Source organism: Malus sylvestris, chromosome 9 (assembly GCF_916048215.2).
Source record: "Malus sylvestris chromosome 9, drMalSylv7.2, whole genome shotgun sequence".
Taxonomy (NCBI): Eukaryota; Viridiplantae; Streptophyta; class Magnoliopsida; order Rosales; family Rosaceae; genus Malus; species Malus sylvestris.
The window spans coordinates 10902901-10923144 of NC_062268.1; the positions used below are offsets into that span (position 1 = coordinate 10902901).

The 20244-nt window shown below is 40.2% G+C and overlaps 2 protein-coding genes and 1 long non-coding RNA gene across 5 annotated transcripts in view; 2 read left to right on the forward strand and 1 right to left on the reverse strand.

Moving 5' to 3' along the window:
- Window positions 1–9573: 9573 nt before the first annotated feature.
- Window positions 9574–20244, forward strand: part of LOC126582376 (7-deoxyloganetin glucosyltransferase-like) — a 30952-nt gene continuing 20281 nt past the window's right edge. Inside the window, exons 1-2 of one of the 3 annotated variants that reach the window (XM_050246522.1) lie at window positions 9574–10136; window positions 10234–11037. In XM_050246522.1, coding sequence (XP_050102479.1) covers window positions 9608–10136; window positions 10234–11037 — 1333 coding nt within the window. In that variant the 5' untranslated portion in view covers window positions 9574–9607. Of the gene's footprint in view, window positions 10137–10233; window positions 11313–20244 lie in introns of those variants that run through there. The other 2 variants (XM_050246521.1, XM_050246520.1) reach the window with 2 other exon arrangements.
- LOC126582395 (uncharacterized) overlaps window positions 10625–20244 on the reverse strand; it is a 29419-nt gene continuing 19799 nt past the window's right edge. The window contains exon 2 of the long non-coding RNA XR_007609492.1: window positions 10625–10710. This is a non-coding gene — a long non-coding RNA (uncharacterized LOC126582395). The remainder of the gene's footprint in view (window positions 10711–20244) is intronic.
- On the forward strand, window positions 12713–13485 carry LOC126582387 (7-deoxyloganetin glucosyltransferase-like). Its single transcript, XM_050246532.1, has one exon. The coding sequence runs from the start codon at window positions 12808–12810 to the stop codon at window positions 13375–13377; it is 570 nt and encodes a 189-aa protein (XP_050102489.1). The 5' UTR covers window positions 12713–12807; the 3' UTR covers window positions 13378–13485.

Genomic DNA, 20244 nt, shown 5'->3' on the forward strand with positions numbered 1-20244 from the left:
AATAACCATAATTTTTATCCATGATCTCTGAGTAAAGAAAAAGCAGTTTATTCATACTGGAATACTACTTTTATTGAATTGAAAATGCGAGCATTAAACCACAGGTACAAATAACATGAGTACATTAAACATAAATAATTCAATCGGACCCATAAACTTCATTCCCTCTTTCATTAATAAAGTCTGTAGCATCCAGGTGGGTTGTGTTTAACTGTCCTGATAAATTGGTCACTGGATCAGGGGTTTCCATTGGTTTAGCCTGGTCAAGGAAATTGATCTCGACACCATTCTTCTTGAAGGAGGCTTGATATAGTTCCATCAGATGCTTTGGGGTGCGACAAGTACGCGCCCAATGTCCGTTGCCACCACACCTATGGCAACCTCCTTCATGATTTCTAGGAGTGTTCACATGAGCTTTTCCTTTCTGGCGATTGGTAGTTTTAAAGCTCGGGCCTGGATTATACCTTGGAACCTGGTTGTGAAACTGGACACCATGGTTCTTGCTTTTTCCTTTCCACCGACCTTGCTTGTGGCCACGTCCTCGTTTGTAATTATTGCCACGGGAGGATATGGTATTCCTTTCAAGGGAAGCAACATTCACTTCTGGGAACAGTGCTGATCCAGTAGGTCGGGAATTATGGTTTTTCATGAGAAGCTCATTGTTCTGTTCAGCTACCAGGAGCACATATATCAACTGGTTGTATTCAGTGAAGCCTCGCGCTCTATACTGTTGTTGCAGTACCATGTTAGAGGCGTGGAATGTGCTGAAAGTCTTTTCCAATAACATCTCATCAGTGATAGTATCCCCACAGAGTTTCATCTGAGAGGTAATTCTGAACAACGCCGAATTGTACTCATCCACTGATTTGAAATCCTGGATCCTTAGGTGAGTCCAGTCATAGCGAGCTTTTGGAAGAATCACCGTTGTCTGGTGATTGTATCTGCTTCTCAAGGCATTCCAAAGGGCTAACAGATCTTCAACCGTTAAGTACTCGCTCTTTAGTGCCTCATCAAGATGGCGACGAATAAAAATCATGGCCTTTGCCCGATCTTGAGAGGGTGAGCTGCTTTCTTCCTTGATGGTATCTCCAAGATTTGCTGCTTCCAGATGGATCTTGGTATCCAGTACCCATGTAAGGTAATTCTTTCCAGTAATGTCCAGGGCAGCAAAATCAAGCTTTGCCAAGTTTGCCATTTTCTTTTCTGAAAGAAAAATGAGGTGTGTAAGAACTTGCAGTAATATGTGTACTGGAGAAATATATTGTTAGAACTTCTGGTTCTTACAAATTTTTTTGATCTTCAGGCCAAAATGATAAGTACTCGAAACTTTAGGCTCGATATTTACACAATTAATGAGAAGGGCAATTGTACCGCACCATTCTCATCGAAATAAGTATAGGATGGGTGATTATTCCGCACTACTTTAAACAGCAGGAAAATTTAAATATGTAGAGCAAGGTGGACGATTATACCGCACCACCTAAAATTGCGATAAAATTTAAATATGCAAAGCAGGGTGGACGATTATACCGCACCACCTAAAATTGCGATAAAATTAAATATGCAAAGCAGGGTGGACGATTATACCGCACCACCTAAAATTGCGATAAAATTAAATATGCAAAGCAGGGTGGACGATTATACCGCACCACCTAAAATTGCAATCAAATTTAAATTGCGATAAAATTTAAATATGTAAAGCAGGGTGGGTGATTATTTCACACCACCTAAAATTGCAATAAAATTTAAATTGCGATAAAATTTAAATATGTAAAGCAGGGTGGGTGATTATTTCACACCACCTAAAATTGCGATAAAATTAAATAACGGGAAAATTTAAATATGCAGGATAGAGCGGGCGATTATACCGCTCCACTTAAAATTTGCAGTAAAATTAGATCTGCAGTCCAAGATAGGCGATAGAACCGCACAATCTTGGATTGCATAAATAATCAGTGGGTTAGTAGTCAATATCTACACCAAACAAGAAATCAAAGATATAAGTGACTGTTAGTTGGAGAACTAGAAGTAAACATGGTGCAAACAGTTCTTCGCGAGGGTATACCCAGCAATTGAGGGAGAGGAAGAAGAAGAACAGAAAAAACCTTATAGGAAACTTTTTTTTTTCTTTCGGTGAAAGGAAATGAGAAAAAGATTAGAGAGTCGTGCTGATAATGTGTTATAAATAGGCAAAATTTATAGAGAGATAACCTTTACTCGGTGAAGGAACGAAGCAGTTGCAGAGTAATATACCGACACAAGCTGTTGCAGAGGAAGTAATGTATATTATTGCTATTAGATATATTTCTCTTTTTCTTTCTTCTTCTCATTCACTAATCTTTGCACAATTGAAGTGCTCTATTTATAGAGCTACTTCAATGGAAAATTACAAAACATTACTATTTAGCTTATGAGTATATAGTATACACATGTGATACTTTACTATACACATTACTATACACATGTGGGCAAACATACCCATTATTTACAACACATTGTACATGTTTTTCAATCATAGCTTGAGATCAATGTCATTCGATTATTCTATTGCTGACGAAACAAATTAGAACACCACAGAGAATAAGCATGTGTCCTCACGTACAAAACACCACTGCTATCGATAAAAGAAAACGTCGATTCACCAACAAAACTCAACAATAAACAAAGCTATTAAAACATTAGGAATAATGGAATTAAAACATGCATTAATCAATTAGTTCCCTGCTTTATTTAAATAGGAAATCCATATACAATTAGGAAGGAATGAAAGCAGGGAATACATACCCAAACCAACAGTAACCTTCGAACTCCTGTTAAATCTCAGATTTATCAGTGGAGTAAACCAAACGCAAAATCCACTCTTAGCCGACAAAGCCTCGACAAACTGCCACAACTCAGCATAAAATCAAACTGTTAGGGTTTCGTTCAAATCAATACAACAACAACAACAAAGCATTTTCCCACTAAGTGGGGTCGGCTATATGAATCCTAGAACGTCATTGCGCTCGGTTTTGTGTCATGTCCTCCGTTAGATCCAAGTACTCAAGTCTTTTCTTAGGGTCTCTTCCAAAGTTTTCCTAGGTCTTCCTCTACCCCTTCGGCCCTGAACCTCTGTCCCGTAGTCACATTTTCGAACCGGAGCGTCAGTAGGCCTTCTTTGCACATGTCCAAACCACCGGAACCGATTTTCTCTCATATTTCCTTCAATTTTGGCTACTCCTACTTTACCTCGGATATCCTCATTCCCAATCTTATCCTTTCTCGTGTGCCCATACATCCCACGAAGCATCCTCATCTCCGCTACACCCATTTTGTGTACGTGTTGATGCTTCACCGCCCAACATTCTGTGCCATACAACATCGCTGACCTTATTGCCGTCCTATAAAATTTTCCCTTGAGCTTCAGTGGCCTACGACGGTCACACAACACGCCGGATGCACTCTTACACTTCATCCATCCAGCTTGTATTCTATGGTTGAGATCTCCATCTAATTCTCCATTCTCTTGCAAGATAGATCCTAGGTAGCGAAAATGGTCACTTTTTGTGATCTTCGCTAGATTGCTCCGGTCATTAGTGTGGATAAGTATATAAATGGATAGAGATAGGAAAGCAAACACAAGATGTACGTGGTTCACCCAGATTGGCTACGTCCACGGAATAGAGGAGTTCTCATTAATTGTGAAGGGTTTACACAAGTACATAGGTTCAAGCTCTCCTTTAGTGAGTACAAGTGAATGATTTAGTACAAATGACATTAGGTAATATTGTGGGAGAATGATCTCGTAACCACGAAACTTCTAAGTACTGGAGTGTGGTATCGTCTTGACTTTCCTTATCTGTCTCATAAGTAGATGTGGCATCTTCTCTGAAAGTACTCTTCCTCCATCCAGGGGTGGTATCTGTAACTGGTGGAGATGCACAAGGTAATGTATCAATGTCACTTGAAGCTTACTTGTAGTTTCAGGCTTGGTCAAGCGCGATACAAACCATGTAGTAGGAGTCCCCCAAGTCGCCGAGCTAAGGGATATGCTAAAAGAGGTGACAGACAAGGTAAGCAATCAGAGCTCCGGCTGATTGTTCACATTCTCCTTATCTTGCAGGCAGCATGAAGGATAAAGAGAAGAAAAATGAGAAGAGATGATATGGGATACTTTTGCTTTTGAAGAAGTAACTTTCCACAGGCTTATTCTTGAACTGGGCTGGAAGGTTTTCTGGTTTCCTCCAGAGATAAGGCCGACTGAAGAATTTGAGGGTCAAAACAAGTCCATCAAATCTAGAGTACGTTCGACCCTGTTGATATGGGATACTTTTGCTTTTGACAGAGTAATGGATGTATCAGCATGTGTGCTGTTACGCTTGTCTCCACATGCTTCCTTGTATCCTTCTCACTTGCCCTATCTGTTCCTCAGGCAGATGCGAGATCTTCCCTAGAAGCATAAGATGTTGAATATGAGTACTCGAGAGCAATGCCAGGTAAGTAATCAGGTAAGGGGTTCCGGGCAGTCAGTTCCTGGCTGGAAGCTTGATTCCAAGTGCTGACTGATTGCTCTCTTTCTCCTTGTCTTGCAGGTAAGAACAAGGCCAAAGGAAAAGACAGGGAAAAAGCATGATATGGGATACTCTTGCTTTTAACCCTGATGATATGAGATATTCTTGCTCTAGTATAGCTTGTTTACAGAGGTATTATTGGGCGGAAAGAAAGCTGAATATTTCGAAAGGCTTTGTTGGGAGTGCACTCTCAGATAAGAGGAAGGGTTGAGCATTTTTGCAGGTTTGCCTGTCCGTTGGGGATGGAGGTCGACATATATAGGAGTCTCCCTAACATCAAGTAATAATGCTATTCCTTTACCCTGCTTGGTCATAGCACGGTAGTGGAAGCTGCCAGCTTCACAAGTTTTAACTCTGTCAGAGCACTTTGAAAAAGTGGTCTGTGGTATCTGGAAAGCTGATGTTGCGTGTGAAGATTACAGACAAGCTTTATCCAAGGAGATCCAGCTCTTGAAGTTGGGAAAGTGGTGCCTCTTCGGTTTTCGAACAAGCAATCCTGTCGGGGATCTGGCTCTCGAGATTCGGAGAACGATGCCTCTTCGATTTTTGAGAAAGCAATCCTACTGGGGGTCTGGCTCTCGAGATTCGGAGAGCGGTGTCTTCGATTTTTGAGAAAGTAATCATGTTGGGAGTCTGGCTCTCGAGATTCGGAGGGCGGTGCCTCTTCGATTTTGGAGCAAGCAATCTTGTTGGGAGTGTTTTCTCGAATGTGAGTAAAGGTTGGGCATGTTTGCTAGTCTACCTTGCCACGAAGCATAGAGGTTGACACACAGGGACTTTCCAATTATCCAGCAGTGGTACTGTTCCTTTACCCTCTCTTCGATTTTTGAGAAAGTAATCATGTTAGGAGTCTGGCTCTCGAGATTCGGAGGGCGGTGCCTCTTTGATTTTGGAGCAAGCAATCTTGTTGGGAGTGTTTTCTCGAATGTGAGTAAAGGTTGGGCATGTTTGCTAGTCTACCTTGCCACGAAGCACAGAGGTTGACACACAGGGACTTTCCAATTATCCAGCCGTGGTACTGTTCCTTTACCCTCTCTTCGATTTTTGAGAAAGTAATCATGGTGGGAGTCTGGCTCTCGAGATTCGGAGGGCGGTGCCTCTTCTATTTTGGAGCAAGCAATATTGTTGGGAGTGTTTTCTCGAATGTGAGTAAAGGTTGGGCATGTTTGCTAGTCTACCTTGCCACGAAGCACAGAGGTTGACACACCGGGACTTTCCAATTATCCAGCAGTGGTATCGTTCCTTTACCCTTGTGGGTAATAATATGGTAGCTAGACCTTCAAAATTTATGTGTCTAAACTTTGTTAGTGTTGTTTCTTTGCTAATCTTTTACCCTTCTTGGTCAGAGCGATGTAGTGGGAGCTGCAAGCTTCACGTATCTCAACTTTGTCAGAGAACTTTGGCAAAGTTATATGTGGTACCCATGAGCTACTGTTGCGTGTGGGAAGTCGGTGATTGAACAGTACGATTCATGTGCTTTCTACTTCGCCAGAAATCTTCGACAGAATGCCCATAATTTCCGCAAAGCTGAGTGTGCGTGTGACAGGTGCTGACAAGGCTGGAAAAGTAGGTGCCTCTTCGATTTCTGAGATCGACCCTCGTGGTCTCTGAGCAGCCCAGCTTTTGAGAAAGTAAGCCTCTTCGATTTCTGAGATCGGCCTTCGTGGTCTTTGAGCAGCCCAACTTTTGAGAAAGCACATGCCTCTTCGATTTCTGAGATCGACCCTCGTGGTCTTTGAGCAGCCCAGCTTTTGAGAAAGCAAACGCCTCTTCGATTTCTGAGCAGGCGCCTCTTCGATTTCTGAAGCTTCATCGAGTGCAGATTTTTATAGGGGCTGACATTAAGTTCCAAAGCACACTTGAATATCCACCAGTAGAAGCTCCATTCTTGCACTTCTAAGATCTTGATTTGTCCGACCTCTTCTTTCTTCAACACCTTTGAAAATGTCTGGCCCCTCCGACCGTCGTTTTGACTTGAACCTTGTTGAATAGGCAGCCCCGCCTTCTCCAGACGACATATGGCGCCCATCCTTCGTCTCCCCTACTGGTCCTCTTACCGTTGGGGATTCCGTGATGAAGAATGATATGACCGCTGCGGTAGTGGCCAGGAACCTTCTCACTCCCAAAGATAACAGACTACTTTCCAAACGGTCTGATGAGTTGGCTGTTAAGGATTCTCTGGCTCTTAGTGTTCAGTGTGCAGGTTCTGTGTCTAATATGGCCCAACGCCTATTTGCTCGAACCCGCCAAGTTGAATCATTGGCGGCTGAAGTGATGAGTCTCAAACAGGAGATTAGAGGGCTCAAGCATGAGAATAAACAGTTGCACCGGCTCGCACATGACTATGCTACAAACATGAAGAGGAAGCTTGACCAGATGAAGGAATCTGATGGTCAGGTTTTACTTGATCATCAGAGATTTGTGGGTTTGTTCCAAAGGCATTTATTGCCTTCGTCTTCTGGGGCTGTACCACGTAATGAAGCTCCAAATGATCAACCTCTGATGCCTCCTCCTTCTAGGGTTCTGTCCAGTACTGAGGCTCCGAATGATTCCCCACCGGTGCCTTCTCTTTCTGGGGCTTTACCGACTGCTGAGACTTCTCCTAAGCAACCTTTGTGAAGGCTCCCTCTTGTTTGTTTATTTTGACTCAAGTATATGTACATATTTGTAACTTATCGAGGATATCAATAAATAAGCTTTCCTTCATTTCAACGTATTGTGTTAAATACACCAAAGCCTTCTTCGCTAAGTTCTTGAATTTTCTTTTGTTGAAGCTTGTATGTTGAAGCTTTGTGAGTGGAGCATGTAGGTTGAGGTAGTGTTCCCTTAATTTCTCGAGTGAGGAAAACTTCTCGGTTGGAGACTTGGAAAATCAAAGTCAAAGGCGGAAGACAGCAGGGCTTCTTACAACTTTTAAGCTTTGTTTTTCATGTATTCAAAAAATTTTATAATTTTTTATTGTGTTACGTGCCATAAACTTGGATTAACTAATTTTTTAAAATATTTGCTGTCAGTTTTGTTATCATCATTTTATCTTTCTTTGTGCCCACACTCTGCGAGAGACTTTGCATGCAGATTTTTTTAGAATATTTTATTGTGTTGTGTGCCATAAACAGTATTCCATGCCACCTACTGAGATGTGCCGATTAACTCTTCTTTTTTTTTAAATATTTGTTGTCATCATCATTTTATCTTTCTTTGTGTCTACATTCTGCAGGAGACTTTGCATTCAAATTTTTTTTATAATATTTTATTGTCTTGTGTGCCACAAACAGTGTTCCATGCGAGCTACTGCAGGAGACTCGGCGTGGAATGGGGACAGGTGGGTTTCTCACAATTTTTAATAATTATTTTTTCCATGCATTCAATGTTTTTAGAATTTTTTATTGTGTTGGACGCCACAAACCATGTGACCTGGATTAAGTCATATTTTTAAAATAATTTCTTGTTAGTTTTATAATTAATTATTTTATGTTTCTTTGTGCCATAACTCGAGGATCATAGACGTGTAACCTGGGAAGGGAAAGGATGATCAACATGTGGCAATCATGGGCAAAAATGAGATTGGAGTAAACCTGGGAGGGCAGATTCGGAACGACACTGTTACTTTCACTGTTCATGAACAGTGTTTCACCTGTTTGGGTTTTAGTATATATAGAATTTTTGCTAATTTATGGGATTAGAAGTCTTTTTTATTTTTGTCTTGTGTGATCAATTGTAACAAAGAATTTTCATTAAATTGAGGCAGTGGACCTACTAATTTTCAACCGTTGTTCATCTACAGTCTTCTCCATTCTCTTGGACCAAGCATGAAATCCCAAGCACTCTATCACCACAAAGCAAGCAAGCTGAAAAGCAATCCAACAAACTCTTTTTCCAGATGCACTTAACAAAACCTTTATATGGGTTAATTGTTGTTTCAATTATACCATATTGAAAACGAGTATGGAACCATTGGTCAAGCATACGGGCTGTTGCTTCTTTTTCTCAGGAAACAGAGCATTTTTTGCAACCACATGTTTTGTAATCAGCTTGGTTGACTGTACATAAAAGTTAAGTTGCTTATTTTACCTACATCATTCACTCATCTATCCCTTTTATTCATTCATGAATATATTGATTTTTTTTTCTTTAGGTTAAATGTGTCTTATTCATGTAGTTAATGGTCGTGCATTCAAGTCTCGCAGCAACACGCTGACATATTACTAGTAATACACCTATTTTATGGGTACCGTATGTATTTTGATAATTCAAGAGAGAGCAATCAAATTATTACATGTTACCCTGAAGGTGCAAAATGGGATCGATCCAGTAAATGTTATGCATAGATGTTTAGCCAGCCACCATCTTCAATTTTTGCCTAGATATTAGGTTTTTTTTATTTTATTTTTTATTTATTTTTCTAAATTTTTTTTAAAGGTTGAACTTAATGTTACATTATTTTACGATCTATAATTACAAAGAAATAAGGTCATGATGTCACCGTTGTCAAATTATTATATGATTTTATGATATAGATGATTTCTCCTGCCATGATTTTACGATCTATAATTAATTAGTCAAAGATACAAGGCAGCATCCAATTTTTATAGAAATTTAGATAACAACTTCCAGCACTAACGACAGGAATAGAAGAACTAGTGCATATAACCAAAGAAAATTGAGATGGTAAAGTGACGGGCCGCCTTTGATTTTAATGGTAAATGACCAACAAGATTATTGTACGGCATCTTCCCTATAGATTTCTTTATCCTTACGTTACCGTAAAGCATTTCTCTTACTCTATTAAATAAGGGGGAAAGCCTTGAAGTCGTGATCAAATAGCCGTCTTTCTGTCTTACTCGATTGATTTTTTCGTTGAACGGGTATTTGTTGGCGGCCAAATCTACTATTAAGTCAATCCGTAAAATGACCTCGCCTATTTTCTTGGAAATCTTTCTAAATTTACTTAACCGGTCTGCACAGGAAGCCAGAACAGTAGATGTTGAAAAGTAGCTCAGTAGCTCTATAAATGTCTGCGTTTGAGCAAGCACTGCAATTGCAAACGTATAATCTAAATGGGTGCCACAGCAGTGGCTACTAAGCCTCATGCTGTTTTCATTCCACTTCCGGCTCAAGGCCATATCAAGGCAATGCTTAAATTTGCAAAGCTCCTCCACCATAGAGGCTTTCATGTTACCTTCGTCAACTCCAAGTACAACCACAGGCGCTTTCTAAAATCCTCGGGCCCCAGCTCCCTTGATGGCTTGCCTGATTTCCAATTCAAAGCCATCCCAGACGGCCTTCCAGATTCAGATGCAGATACCACCCAAGATGTCCCATTGCTTTGTGATTCTATCAGAAAACAAAATTTCTTGGCTCCCTTCCGTGAACTACTCATGAAACTCAACGGTGATGCCATATCAACATCCACTAATCCTCCAGTAACTTGCATAGTTTCAGATGGTTTCATGTCGCCGTTCACAATCACAGCCGCTGAAGAGATTGAAGTCCCTATGGTGCTGTTCTACACTATTGCTGCATGTAGCTTTATGGGCGTTATGCAATTTCGTGCTTTGGTTGAAAAGGGACTTGCACCACTCAAAGGTAACATAAATACAACTTTTCAAACAATTGCTTAATTTGTCTTTTAACTCTTATTTGCTTATTTCTAAGCATGTAAATGAATTTTTTCGTGTTGTAGATGATATCTGTTTGACAAATGGCTATTTGGAAAAGGTTATAGATTGGATCCCAGGAATGAAAGATATCCGTTTAAAGGAGCTCCCAACCTTTATTCGGACTTCAGATCCCGACGACATCATGTTTAACTTCATGATGGAATCAACCGAGAGAGCTCATAAAGCTTCTGCAGTTGTTCTTCATACTTTTGATGCCTTAGAGCCAGATGTTTTGGAGGCTCTCTCATCTATGCTTCCACTTGTTTATCCAATTGGCCCTCTTCAATTACATCTCAATCAAATACCAGAACACCCCTTGAATATTGGATATAGTCTATGGAAAGAAGAAACAGAATGCCTCGACTGGCTAAACACAAAGGCGCCAAATTCAGTTGTGTATGTGAATTTTGGCAGTATAACAGTTACGACACCTGAACATCTTGTCGAGTTTGGCTGGGGACTTGCAAACAGCAAGGTTCCCTTCTTTTGGGTAATTAGACCTGATTTGGTTATTGGCCAATCAGCGCTTTTGCCGCCCGAGTTTTTGGCTGAAACAAAAGAAAGAAGTCTCATTGCGAGTTGGTGCCCACAAGAGCAAGTCCTGAACCACCCATCAGTGGGAGGATTTTTAACACACAGCGGTTGGAATTCAACCATGGAGAGCCTCACTGCAGGAGTGCCTATGCTCTGTTGGCCATTCTTTGGCGACCAGCAGATGGACTGTCGCTATAGTTGCAATGAATGGGGCATTGGCATGGAGATTAGTAATGATGTGAAGAGGGATGAGGTGGAGAAGCTTGTCAAAGAGTTAATGGAGGGAGAGAAGGGTAAGAAAATGAAAAATAAGGTCATGATGTGGAAGGAGCTTGCAGAAGAAGCTACTGAACCACATGGTTCTTCATCCAAAAACTTAAACATGTTAGTGAATCAAGTGCTACAGAGAAAAATCTAGACGTCATCCGTAAGAATATTTCTAGTCATGTATTTCTTCCTTTAGCTCTAGCGATGTTTTGTTATTGTTATTTATCGCCTCAAATAATAATTGGCTATAGCTATATAAACGGTAGGGTGGTGCTATCCATGCAGCCATTTTTATTTCTCACACGTTCTTTGTTAAGTTTTATCTTTTGATTTTTTTAATTAATTCGATTCAATGACTAAATGCACAACATTAAAAAGAAGGAAAACACAAACAGGGTTAAAGGAAATTATAGAAAATAAATTCCTACTTTGAATATCTAAAGTGTGCAATAATGGAACATCTAAAATATGCTCTTTTGACATATTTGAGGGACCTATTACTCTTTTACATATCCTATTTCTTTATTCTTTTTCTTTTCTCACTCTTGATGAACATGGTGCTCATGGCAACTCATGGTTTGGCTCCTTCAATTTTGTAAGGTCATAATTATATATTGTAATGGTTAAAACCTCATGACGATTATGTGAAAAAAGTAATTTGATGGGGTTATTTCAAGAGGTTTGTAATTACCTCTAAAGGTAAAATTTTAATTTTAATTTTTTTTATATGATAAATTTTCGAGTGAAATTTTAACAGATGGAGTTTTGTGAAATCAATTTTAAACCCAAGGGGTGCAAATGTAATTTCAAAAGTCTCAAAGAATTTTTATCAAAATATAAAAAACCTAAATATGAGTGGTATAATTTGAGTGTAAGTGAGAGTATGAAACTGCCCTAACAAATTAGCTTATCTATATCTCAAATCTGTATGAACTAAAGCCCGCCTAACATGACTCGAAATGTATCATCATTTGACATAAAAGCTAAGAAATAGGTTATGACCTTATCTTATCAAATAAAAAACCTAATTGATGGGTACGGTACCATATGTATTTTGATAATTCAAGAGCGAGGAATCAAATTATGACATGTTACCCTGAAGGTGCAAAATGGGATCGATCTAAATGTTATGCATATATATAAGGATATTATTAATGATAATAAAAACTTTTGCGGGTGTTCTTATTGTTGGTCATAACAACTACCAAATACACATTCATGAGATATACAAGCACACTGAAAAAAATAAAACAGAAGAGAGAGAAGTAAGACAGGACATTGTCTCAATAAAACTAGCTACGGCCATTGCATTAGGGACTAAAATAACAACATTATAGAGAGGATTGGCTTGGGTATGATTATTCACTATATTGAAGGCATTTAAAACGAAGAAATGGATGACAAATTCCTTATTTTGTCCAAATTGAAGGCTACTCATGCAAAAAAGGTATGCCTACAAATCTCCAAAAAAAAAAGGATTAAAAGAGACAACTATTTTCATGAGTAACCTACAAATCCTGGAAAACTTTCCTTAATTTATATTAATTATAATGATCAATCAGATTTATCTTGACAAGCAAGAAATAACAGACAGGGAGGGAAAGGTCCGTATTTCAACTTTTGCTCCTTCATCTCCTAGGTTCAATGTGCCTAACAGCTACGCCTCTTTTTTTGACCTCCTATACTTCAGGAAATCACAAGACATGTAGAAAAGTAGCTCAGTAGAAAAGTAGTTCAGTAGCACTATAAACAGTCTGCATTTGTGCAAGCAATGCAAGGCAAACACAAGACCTCAAATGGATCCCACAGCAACAGCGACTAAGCCTCATGCTGTTTGCATTCCGGCTCCAGCTCAAGGCCATATCAAGGCAATGCTTAAATTTGCAAAGCTCCTCCACCATAGAGGTTTTCATATTACCTTTGTCAACACTGAGTACAACCACAAGCGCTTTCTAAAATCTCGGGGCCCCAATTCCCTTGATGGTTCACCTGATTTCCAGTTTGCAGCCATCCCAGACGGCCTTCCAGATTCAGATGAAGATGCCACCCAAGATGTCCCATTGCTTTGTGATTCAATCAGAAAACAAAAATTATTGGCTCCCTTTCGTGAACTACTAATGAATCTCAACAGTGATGCCATATCAACATCCATTAATCCTCCAGTAACTTGCATAGTTTCAGATGGTTTGATGTCCCCGTTCACAATCACAGCCGCTGAAAAGATTGAAGTCCCTATAGTGCTGTTCTACACTATTGCGGCATGCAGCTTCATGGGAGTTATACAATTTCGTGTTTTGATCGAAAAAGGCCTGGCCCCACTCAAACGTAAAATATATTATATATACAACTACAGAAGCTTTAATTAATTTATGGCTCGTTCTTAATTCCTTGTTACTAAACATGCAAATGAAATTCTCCTTTTTATTATTAATATTTTTTGGGTAGAGCAGAGCTCTTTGACAAATGGATATCTGGAAAAGGTTATAGATTTATTGAAACCGGTTTGTATGGATGGGTTGTATGTATGAGTTGTCATCGTCACTATAGCTTGTCATTCACCAGTCACTTTCCATAGCTTGTCATTCACCTTACATCAACCTTTCTCCATAGCTTGTCATTCACCAATTAATTTCCATAGCTTGTCATTCACCAATCACTTTCCATAGCTTGTCATTCATCTTACATCAACCTTTCTTAGTTGCTCGTAAAAGCTTCTTTACTTGTAATTTGGTTTTTGCTTTTCCACTTGTTAGAGCAGATTTTAGGGATTGTGTTTGTGTAGTTATCCTACAATCTATTGTAGTTTTCTTTTGGCTCTCTATAAGAGTTGCCTTCACTTTCTTGTAATCTTCATAATGAAATATACAACAAATATTGAAACCAAAACTCAACATGGTATCAGAGCAGGAACCATAGGGTCTTGACTATGTTCATTTTTTTTACTTCTTCATTTGCTCATCATCGATAGAGATGGCAAAAGAAAATGTGTCTAGTGCCGACAGTGCCTCATCCTCCTCCCCAAACTTAACCCAAGGGGTTGAGAACAATCCAAATCAACGACTCTGCTCGGTACTATTGAACAAGTTCAACTACCTTCCTTGGTCAAGAGCTGTGTCACTTGCTCTAGGAGGAAGATCGAAGCTAGGGTTTATCAATGGAAGCTTTGAGCCCCCAGAATCCACTTCACCAACTTACGATGCATGGCATGCTACTGATCAGTTGGTCATGTCCTGGTTACTTAACTCCATGGAGCCAAAACTGTTTGAGCTTTTCAGCTACTCAGAGTCTTCCCTTCTCCTATGGGAGTCTGTCAAAGACATGTATGGCAGCCAAAACAACTCAGTTCACATCTTTCAACTGAAGAAGAATGTGGCTAGTTTAAAGCAAGGTGATCACTCATTTGTTCAACACCTTGGAAGTATGAAATCCATGTGGAATGAACTCGATATGTATCGTCCACACACGACTAATTCCGCTGTGTTACTGAAGAGGGCTGATGAAGACAAGGTGTTTCAACTCTTAGCAAGCTTGGGAACGGAGTATGAAGACTTGCGTAGTCACTTGTTAATGACTCAAGAGCTGCCCTCTTTTACCAGTGTGTGTCATGCAGTCCAGAGAGAGGAAACTCGACGAAGAGTGATGAACGTTGAGCCCAAATCCAACTCTGAAGCTAGGGTTTTCACGACAAATCACGAAGCAACTGGTGATAGGGTGCTTGGCAAGAAAGCAGACTGGAAATGTTCTTATTGCAACATGAAGGGACATTTGAGAGAAAAATGTTGGATTCTTCTGTAAACACAAAATTTTCCTGAAATAAACGAGACAAGAACACGTGTACAAAATAATATTTTGTATTAATGATTTAGGGGTTACAATCTCTCTCAAATTTGATCATCTGATTTGATCTTCGTAAGGTGTTGATTTGTGGATTGTGATGCTGATCCAAGGGCCATCGAGGCTTGATCTCGGATGAATGGTTTGAAGTTTCTTCAAGGGGGCCTTTTGGGCTTGATCTTGAAGGTTGATGGATGAATGGATCTTTAAGGGCTTTTGGGCTTAATCTTGAAGAACTGTTGATGAACGGATCTTCAAGGGGCCTTTGAGGCTTGATCTTGATGAACAGTTGATGGATGGATCTTCAAAGGCTTTTGGGCTTGATCTTGAAGAACTATTAATGAACGGATCTTCAAGGGGCCTTTGAGGCTTGATCTTGATGAACAGTTGATGAACGCTTTCTTCAAGGGTCGTCGGGGCTTGATCTTGTATTGGTGAAAGTTCCTTCAAAGGGACGTTGGGGCTTAATCTTGAAGGTTGGGTTGACGAAGAACAAAGAGAGCTTTCTTGATCCTTCGAGATTTACTTGGGAGCTTTGGAGTTTCAAAACTTCAAGGTTTTGGTGTGAGGTGAATTTGTTAGAATTGGTTCCTTTTCTTTTGAATGCCTTGGCTTCCTATTTATAGAATTCCAAAACTTGATTTTTGGGTTTAAACAATCAGATGAAATAAATCATTTCTGCCAAACGTTGACACGTGTCATGTTTGATGACTTTTCTGATGATTTTTGATTTTTTGTTGAGTCACATGCTATGTGTAAAATTTATGTGACACGTGAACGTTGAAATTCTAATTATTGATCAACATTTATTTCACCGAAATTTCGATGTCTACAAATGCTCCCACTTCAAGGCGCGCCGTATACATGTGCTTATCACGTGTAGGAAATGCGTTTTGAAGTCCCTTAATGTAGATGTTGATCCAAGGGCCATCGAGGCTTGATCTTGAATTGGGCTTGAGATTTCTTCAAGGGCCGTTGATGCTTGATCTTGAATTGGGCTGAAAATTTCTTCGAGGGCCGTCGATGCTTGATCTTGAATGTAGAAATTGGACCACAAGGAGCTTCATGTGGTAGATGATCTTTGGCTTTGGTAGTGGATGAATTGGCACGTATTTGTTTTTTGCGCTTTGTTGACTTTCCACAGCTTTGATCTTGAACTAGGTTGGAGGATTTTCTGGATTCCTCCAATTGTTGACTTTCCTCAGCTTATTCTTGAATTGGATTTGATTCAAGGGTGGTGGACGCTTGATCTTGAATCAGACTTGTGATTTCCTCAAAGGCCGTCGAGGCTTGATCTTGAATCTGGCTGGAAGCTTCTTCAAGGGCCGTTGAGGCTTGATTCTTGAAGGTTGACTCGAACATATGGCAAGCAGGCACGAGGTGAAGGTGACGGCTTGTTGCTTTGTTCACTCTTTCTAATTCACACCTGACCAGTTTGGTCAACGGTATGATCTTCAAGATTAATGGGCTCTTTTTCCAGTTGGTGACTTAATCTTTAAGGATTTGATTCAAGGGTGGTGAATCGGCACGTGCAGCCCACAACGCCTAGCGAGTCGACCCAAGAATTTGAGGGTCAAAACGAGTCCTCCACCCAGAGTGATTGCAACCCTGATGATATGAGATACTTTTGATTTTGAAGAAGTAGCGGATGAATTGGAACGTGCTTTGTTGTGCTTGTCTCCATATGCTTCAATGTATCATTTTCCCTTGCCTTATCTATTCTTCTGGCATAATGTGGCATCTTCTCGAGTTCCTCAGCTCAGACTCCTTCTGCTGAGTTGACTGTGCAGGCTGCATTCTTCTCTGCTTGTTTCTTCTGCACGTTGTCTCCACATGCTGCAAGGTATCATTTTCACTTGCCTTATCTGTTCTCCAGGCAGATGTGGTAGCTTCTTTACAAGTACAACAGCAGTGGAAGACGAGTACTCGAGAACAATACCATGTAAGCAACCAGGCAAAAGTTCCAGGTAGTCGATTCCTTACCCGAGTTTGAGTGGAGGTTCTAACATACTGTTTTCTTTATCCTTGTCTTTGCAGGTAAGAACAAGGACAAAGGAAAGGACAGGGAGAAAACATGATATGAGATACTCTTGCTTTCTACCTGGTGATATGAGATACGTTAGCTTTGGTGTCATTTGTTTGCAGAGGTACCCCAAGGAATAAGGAACACTAAGTGACTCGAGAGGCTTCGTTGGGAAGGCATTCTCGGAGATGAAGAAAGGTTATGTATGTCTGCCTTGCTATGGAGGGTGAATGTCGACATTTATATGAATTAATAACCAGTACTATTCTTTCACTCTTGTCGGCAACCGTTGGATGATTGAATAGTAAACTTCACGTGCTTTCTACTTCACCAGAAATCTTCGACAAATTGTCCGTGATTTGCGCAAAGCTGAGTGTGCATGTGACAGATGCTGACACGTCTGAAAAAGCAGATGCCTCTTCGATATTTGAAATCGGCGCTTCGACAAACTACTCGTGATTTTCGCAAAGCCGAGTGTGCATGTGACAGATGCTGACACGTCTAGAAAAGCAGATGCCTCTCTGATTTCTGAGCTTGCCTCTTCGAGTTCTGAGCTCCCTCGAGTACAGAGGTTGCATGTGACAAGTGCAGACAAATCTGGAAAAAAAGATTGGCCCATGGTTTCTGAGCAAGCCCAGCTTTTGAGAAAGCTAGCACCTCTTTGATTTCTGAGTTCGCCTTTTTGATCTCTGAAATCCTGTCGAGTGCTGATTTTTATAGAGGTACACAGGGCGTTTCAAAGCACATTTGAATTTCTGCCTGTAGAAATTCCCTTCTTGCACTTCTACGATCTTGACTTGTCCGACCTCTTCTTTCTTTCTTTCAACACCTTTGAAAATGTCTGGCCCTTCCGACTGTCGTTTTGACTTGAACCTTGGTGAAGAGGCAGTCTCGCTTTCTCCAGACAACATATGGCGCCCATCCTTCATATCCCCTACTGGTCCTCTTACCGTTGGGGATTCAGTGATGAAGAATGATATGACCGCTGCGGTGGTGGCCCGGAACCTTGTCACTCCCAAAGATAACAGACTGTTTTCCAAACAGTCTGATGAGTTGGCTGTTAAGGATTCTCTGGCTATATGTGTGCAGTGTGCAGGTTCTGTGTCTAATATGGCCTAACGCCTATTTGCTCGAACCCGTCAAGTTGAATCATTGGCGGCTGAAGTGATAAGTCTCAAACAGGAGATTAGATGGCTCAAACATGAGAATAAACAGTTGCACAGGCTCGCACATAACTATGCTACAAACATGAAGAGGAAGATTGACCAGATGCAGGAATCTGATGGTCAGATTTTACTTGATCATCAGAGGTTTGTAGGTTTGTTCCAAAAATAGTTGCCTTCATCTTCTAGGGCTGTACCGCGTAATGAAGCTCCAAATGATCAACCTCCAGCTCCTCTTCTTCTTGGAGTTCCACCGAGTGGTGAGGCTTTAAACAGTCAACCTCTGGCGCCTCTTGTGACATCCCGTCCCTAATTTTAAGAGTTTTTAAAGTTTTAATAAAGGATTTTACAAAAATGCCCTTTAAGGCATGCACATTATTCTACGTTAATCATTGTGTTGTGCCAGCTAAGATTTTTTTTCTTAACATATCCTCGTAGTACTCGTCGCTATGGACGTGTAGGCGCTGACGGTTCGTGATTTGGAGTTTTATCGAAAAAGTTATTAACGTTTGAAATTTGGGATTTTAAGGAACTATAATTTTAGTAAAATCTAGAATTTCTTTTATGAAAATGGATGGCCCAGATTTAATGAAGAATGAAATGGATGGCTTAGATGTAAGAGAAAGAAAATAAAAATAAAAAATGAAAGAAGGTTTTGTGTGTGTGTGTACGTGAAAGGAAGAATAAGAAGATGGAGGATTGGGCAAAGCTGCCCAATCGGAACAGGAGAGAGGGAGGAGTTGGGCCAACTAGAAAGAAGAGAAAGTGGAGGACCAATCAGAGGGAGAAGAAAGGAGGAAAGGAGGAAAGGAGAGAGGGCGAGAAGCGGAGGAGAGAAGGAAGGAAATGGGTTTTCCCCCAACCCGTTTACCCGCGCACCCACCTCCATTTTTCCTACGATTTTCACCGGATTTCTCACGAATTGGATCAAGGTACCACTCCCAATCAACACCTAGGCCTTCCCTCTTCATGTTTCAACCCAAAAATCATGAAATTTGATGGTGATTTGGTGAAAACCGCACCCGTGGGTGCCGTGACTTTTTGTTCAAATTCTTCAAATCTTGAAATGTTTTCTTTCAATTACTAACACCATTACCATTCCCCTAGGACCTGGAACAAAGCCCAAGCATTGGTTGGGACGGCGGAATTGATTTGAAGGTCAAATTGAAAACACCCAATTATAGGGTTCTTCACGGTTTTGGTGAAATTGGAGCTCTTCCAAGCCAAAGTGGCCTTGGCCACAGGTATAAAGTTTTCTCTACTCATTGAGATCTTCAATTCTGTATTTTTTTAGAATTTTTGGAAATAGTTGGATTTTCCGGCTAGCCGGGGCGGCCAACCGCCACCCGCGACGGCCCGTGCGGCGGCGCGTGGCCAATGGCCCGCCAATGTCATTCTTAGCATGTGTTTAAGGTTCTAGGTTCAGTTTTTATAATTGATGGACGTAAATTGAATAATTGAACCTAAGTTCGTTACGATTCGTGGTTAGGTGAAAATGTGAATTGACGATCCGACTGTTGGATCATCACCAAACTTTGATACATTGTAATACATAATATTTGAGGATTATAAGAACTTACGGATCCGGAATCCGATTTACGGATCTTTTGGAATTAGAGTTGGAAGTTCATAAAATAGAATGTTAACCGTCACTTGGTTTTCGAAATTGACGGAGATCCGACCGTTGGATGGTAATGAAATTTTAGGATGATGTCCTTGAGGTATATTGTGGACCTCTGAAAGTTATGGATTCAAATTGAATTGCAGATCTTCCGGATCGAACTCCGTAGTGACGTGTCTTATATAAGTTATATATTCTATCGATATGAATTCTGAGGTTTGATTTGATTATCGTTCTAGGCGCTGATCGTTATGACGCCTTGATGTGTGGTGCTACGGAGTTGTTGGGCGAACTCCAGGTGAGTGGGGAGTTATTTTCTGTATTTACCTATATACTATTGATATTTTTCCCAGAAATTGAATTTGAACGAAATTACGTTTTTCAAATGCCATGCATGCATAGTATGTGATATATGAATTGATAATTGATGCATATATATATATATATATATATATATATATATATATATATATGTGAATTGGTGTTGTAGACGCACAAGTGAGTATCATGTGAGTTTTATGTTATTCATGTGAATCATTGATGATGTATATTATGTTGATAGCTCATAACCTGCAATCATGGTGTTAGTGCT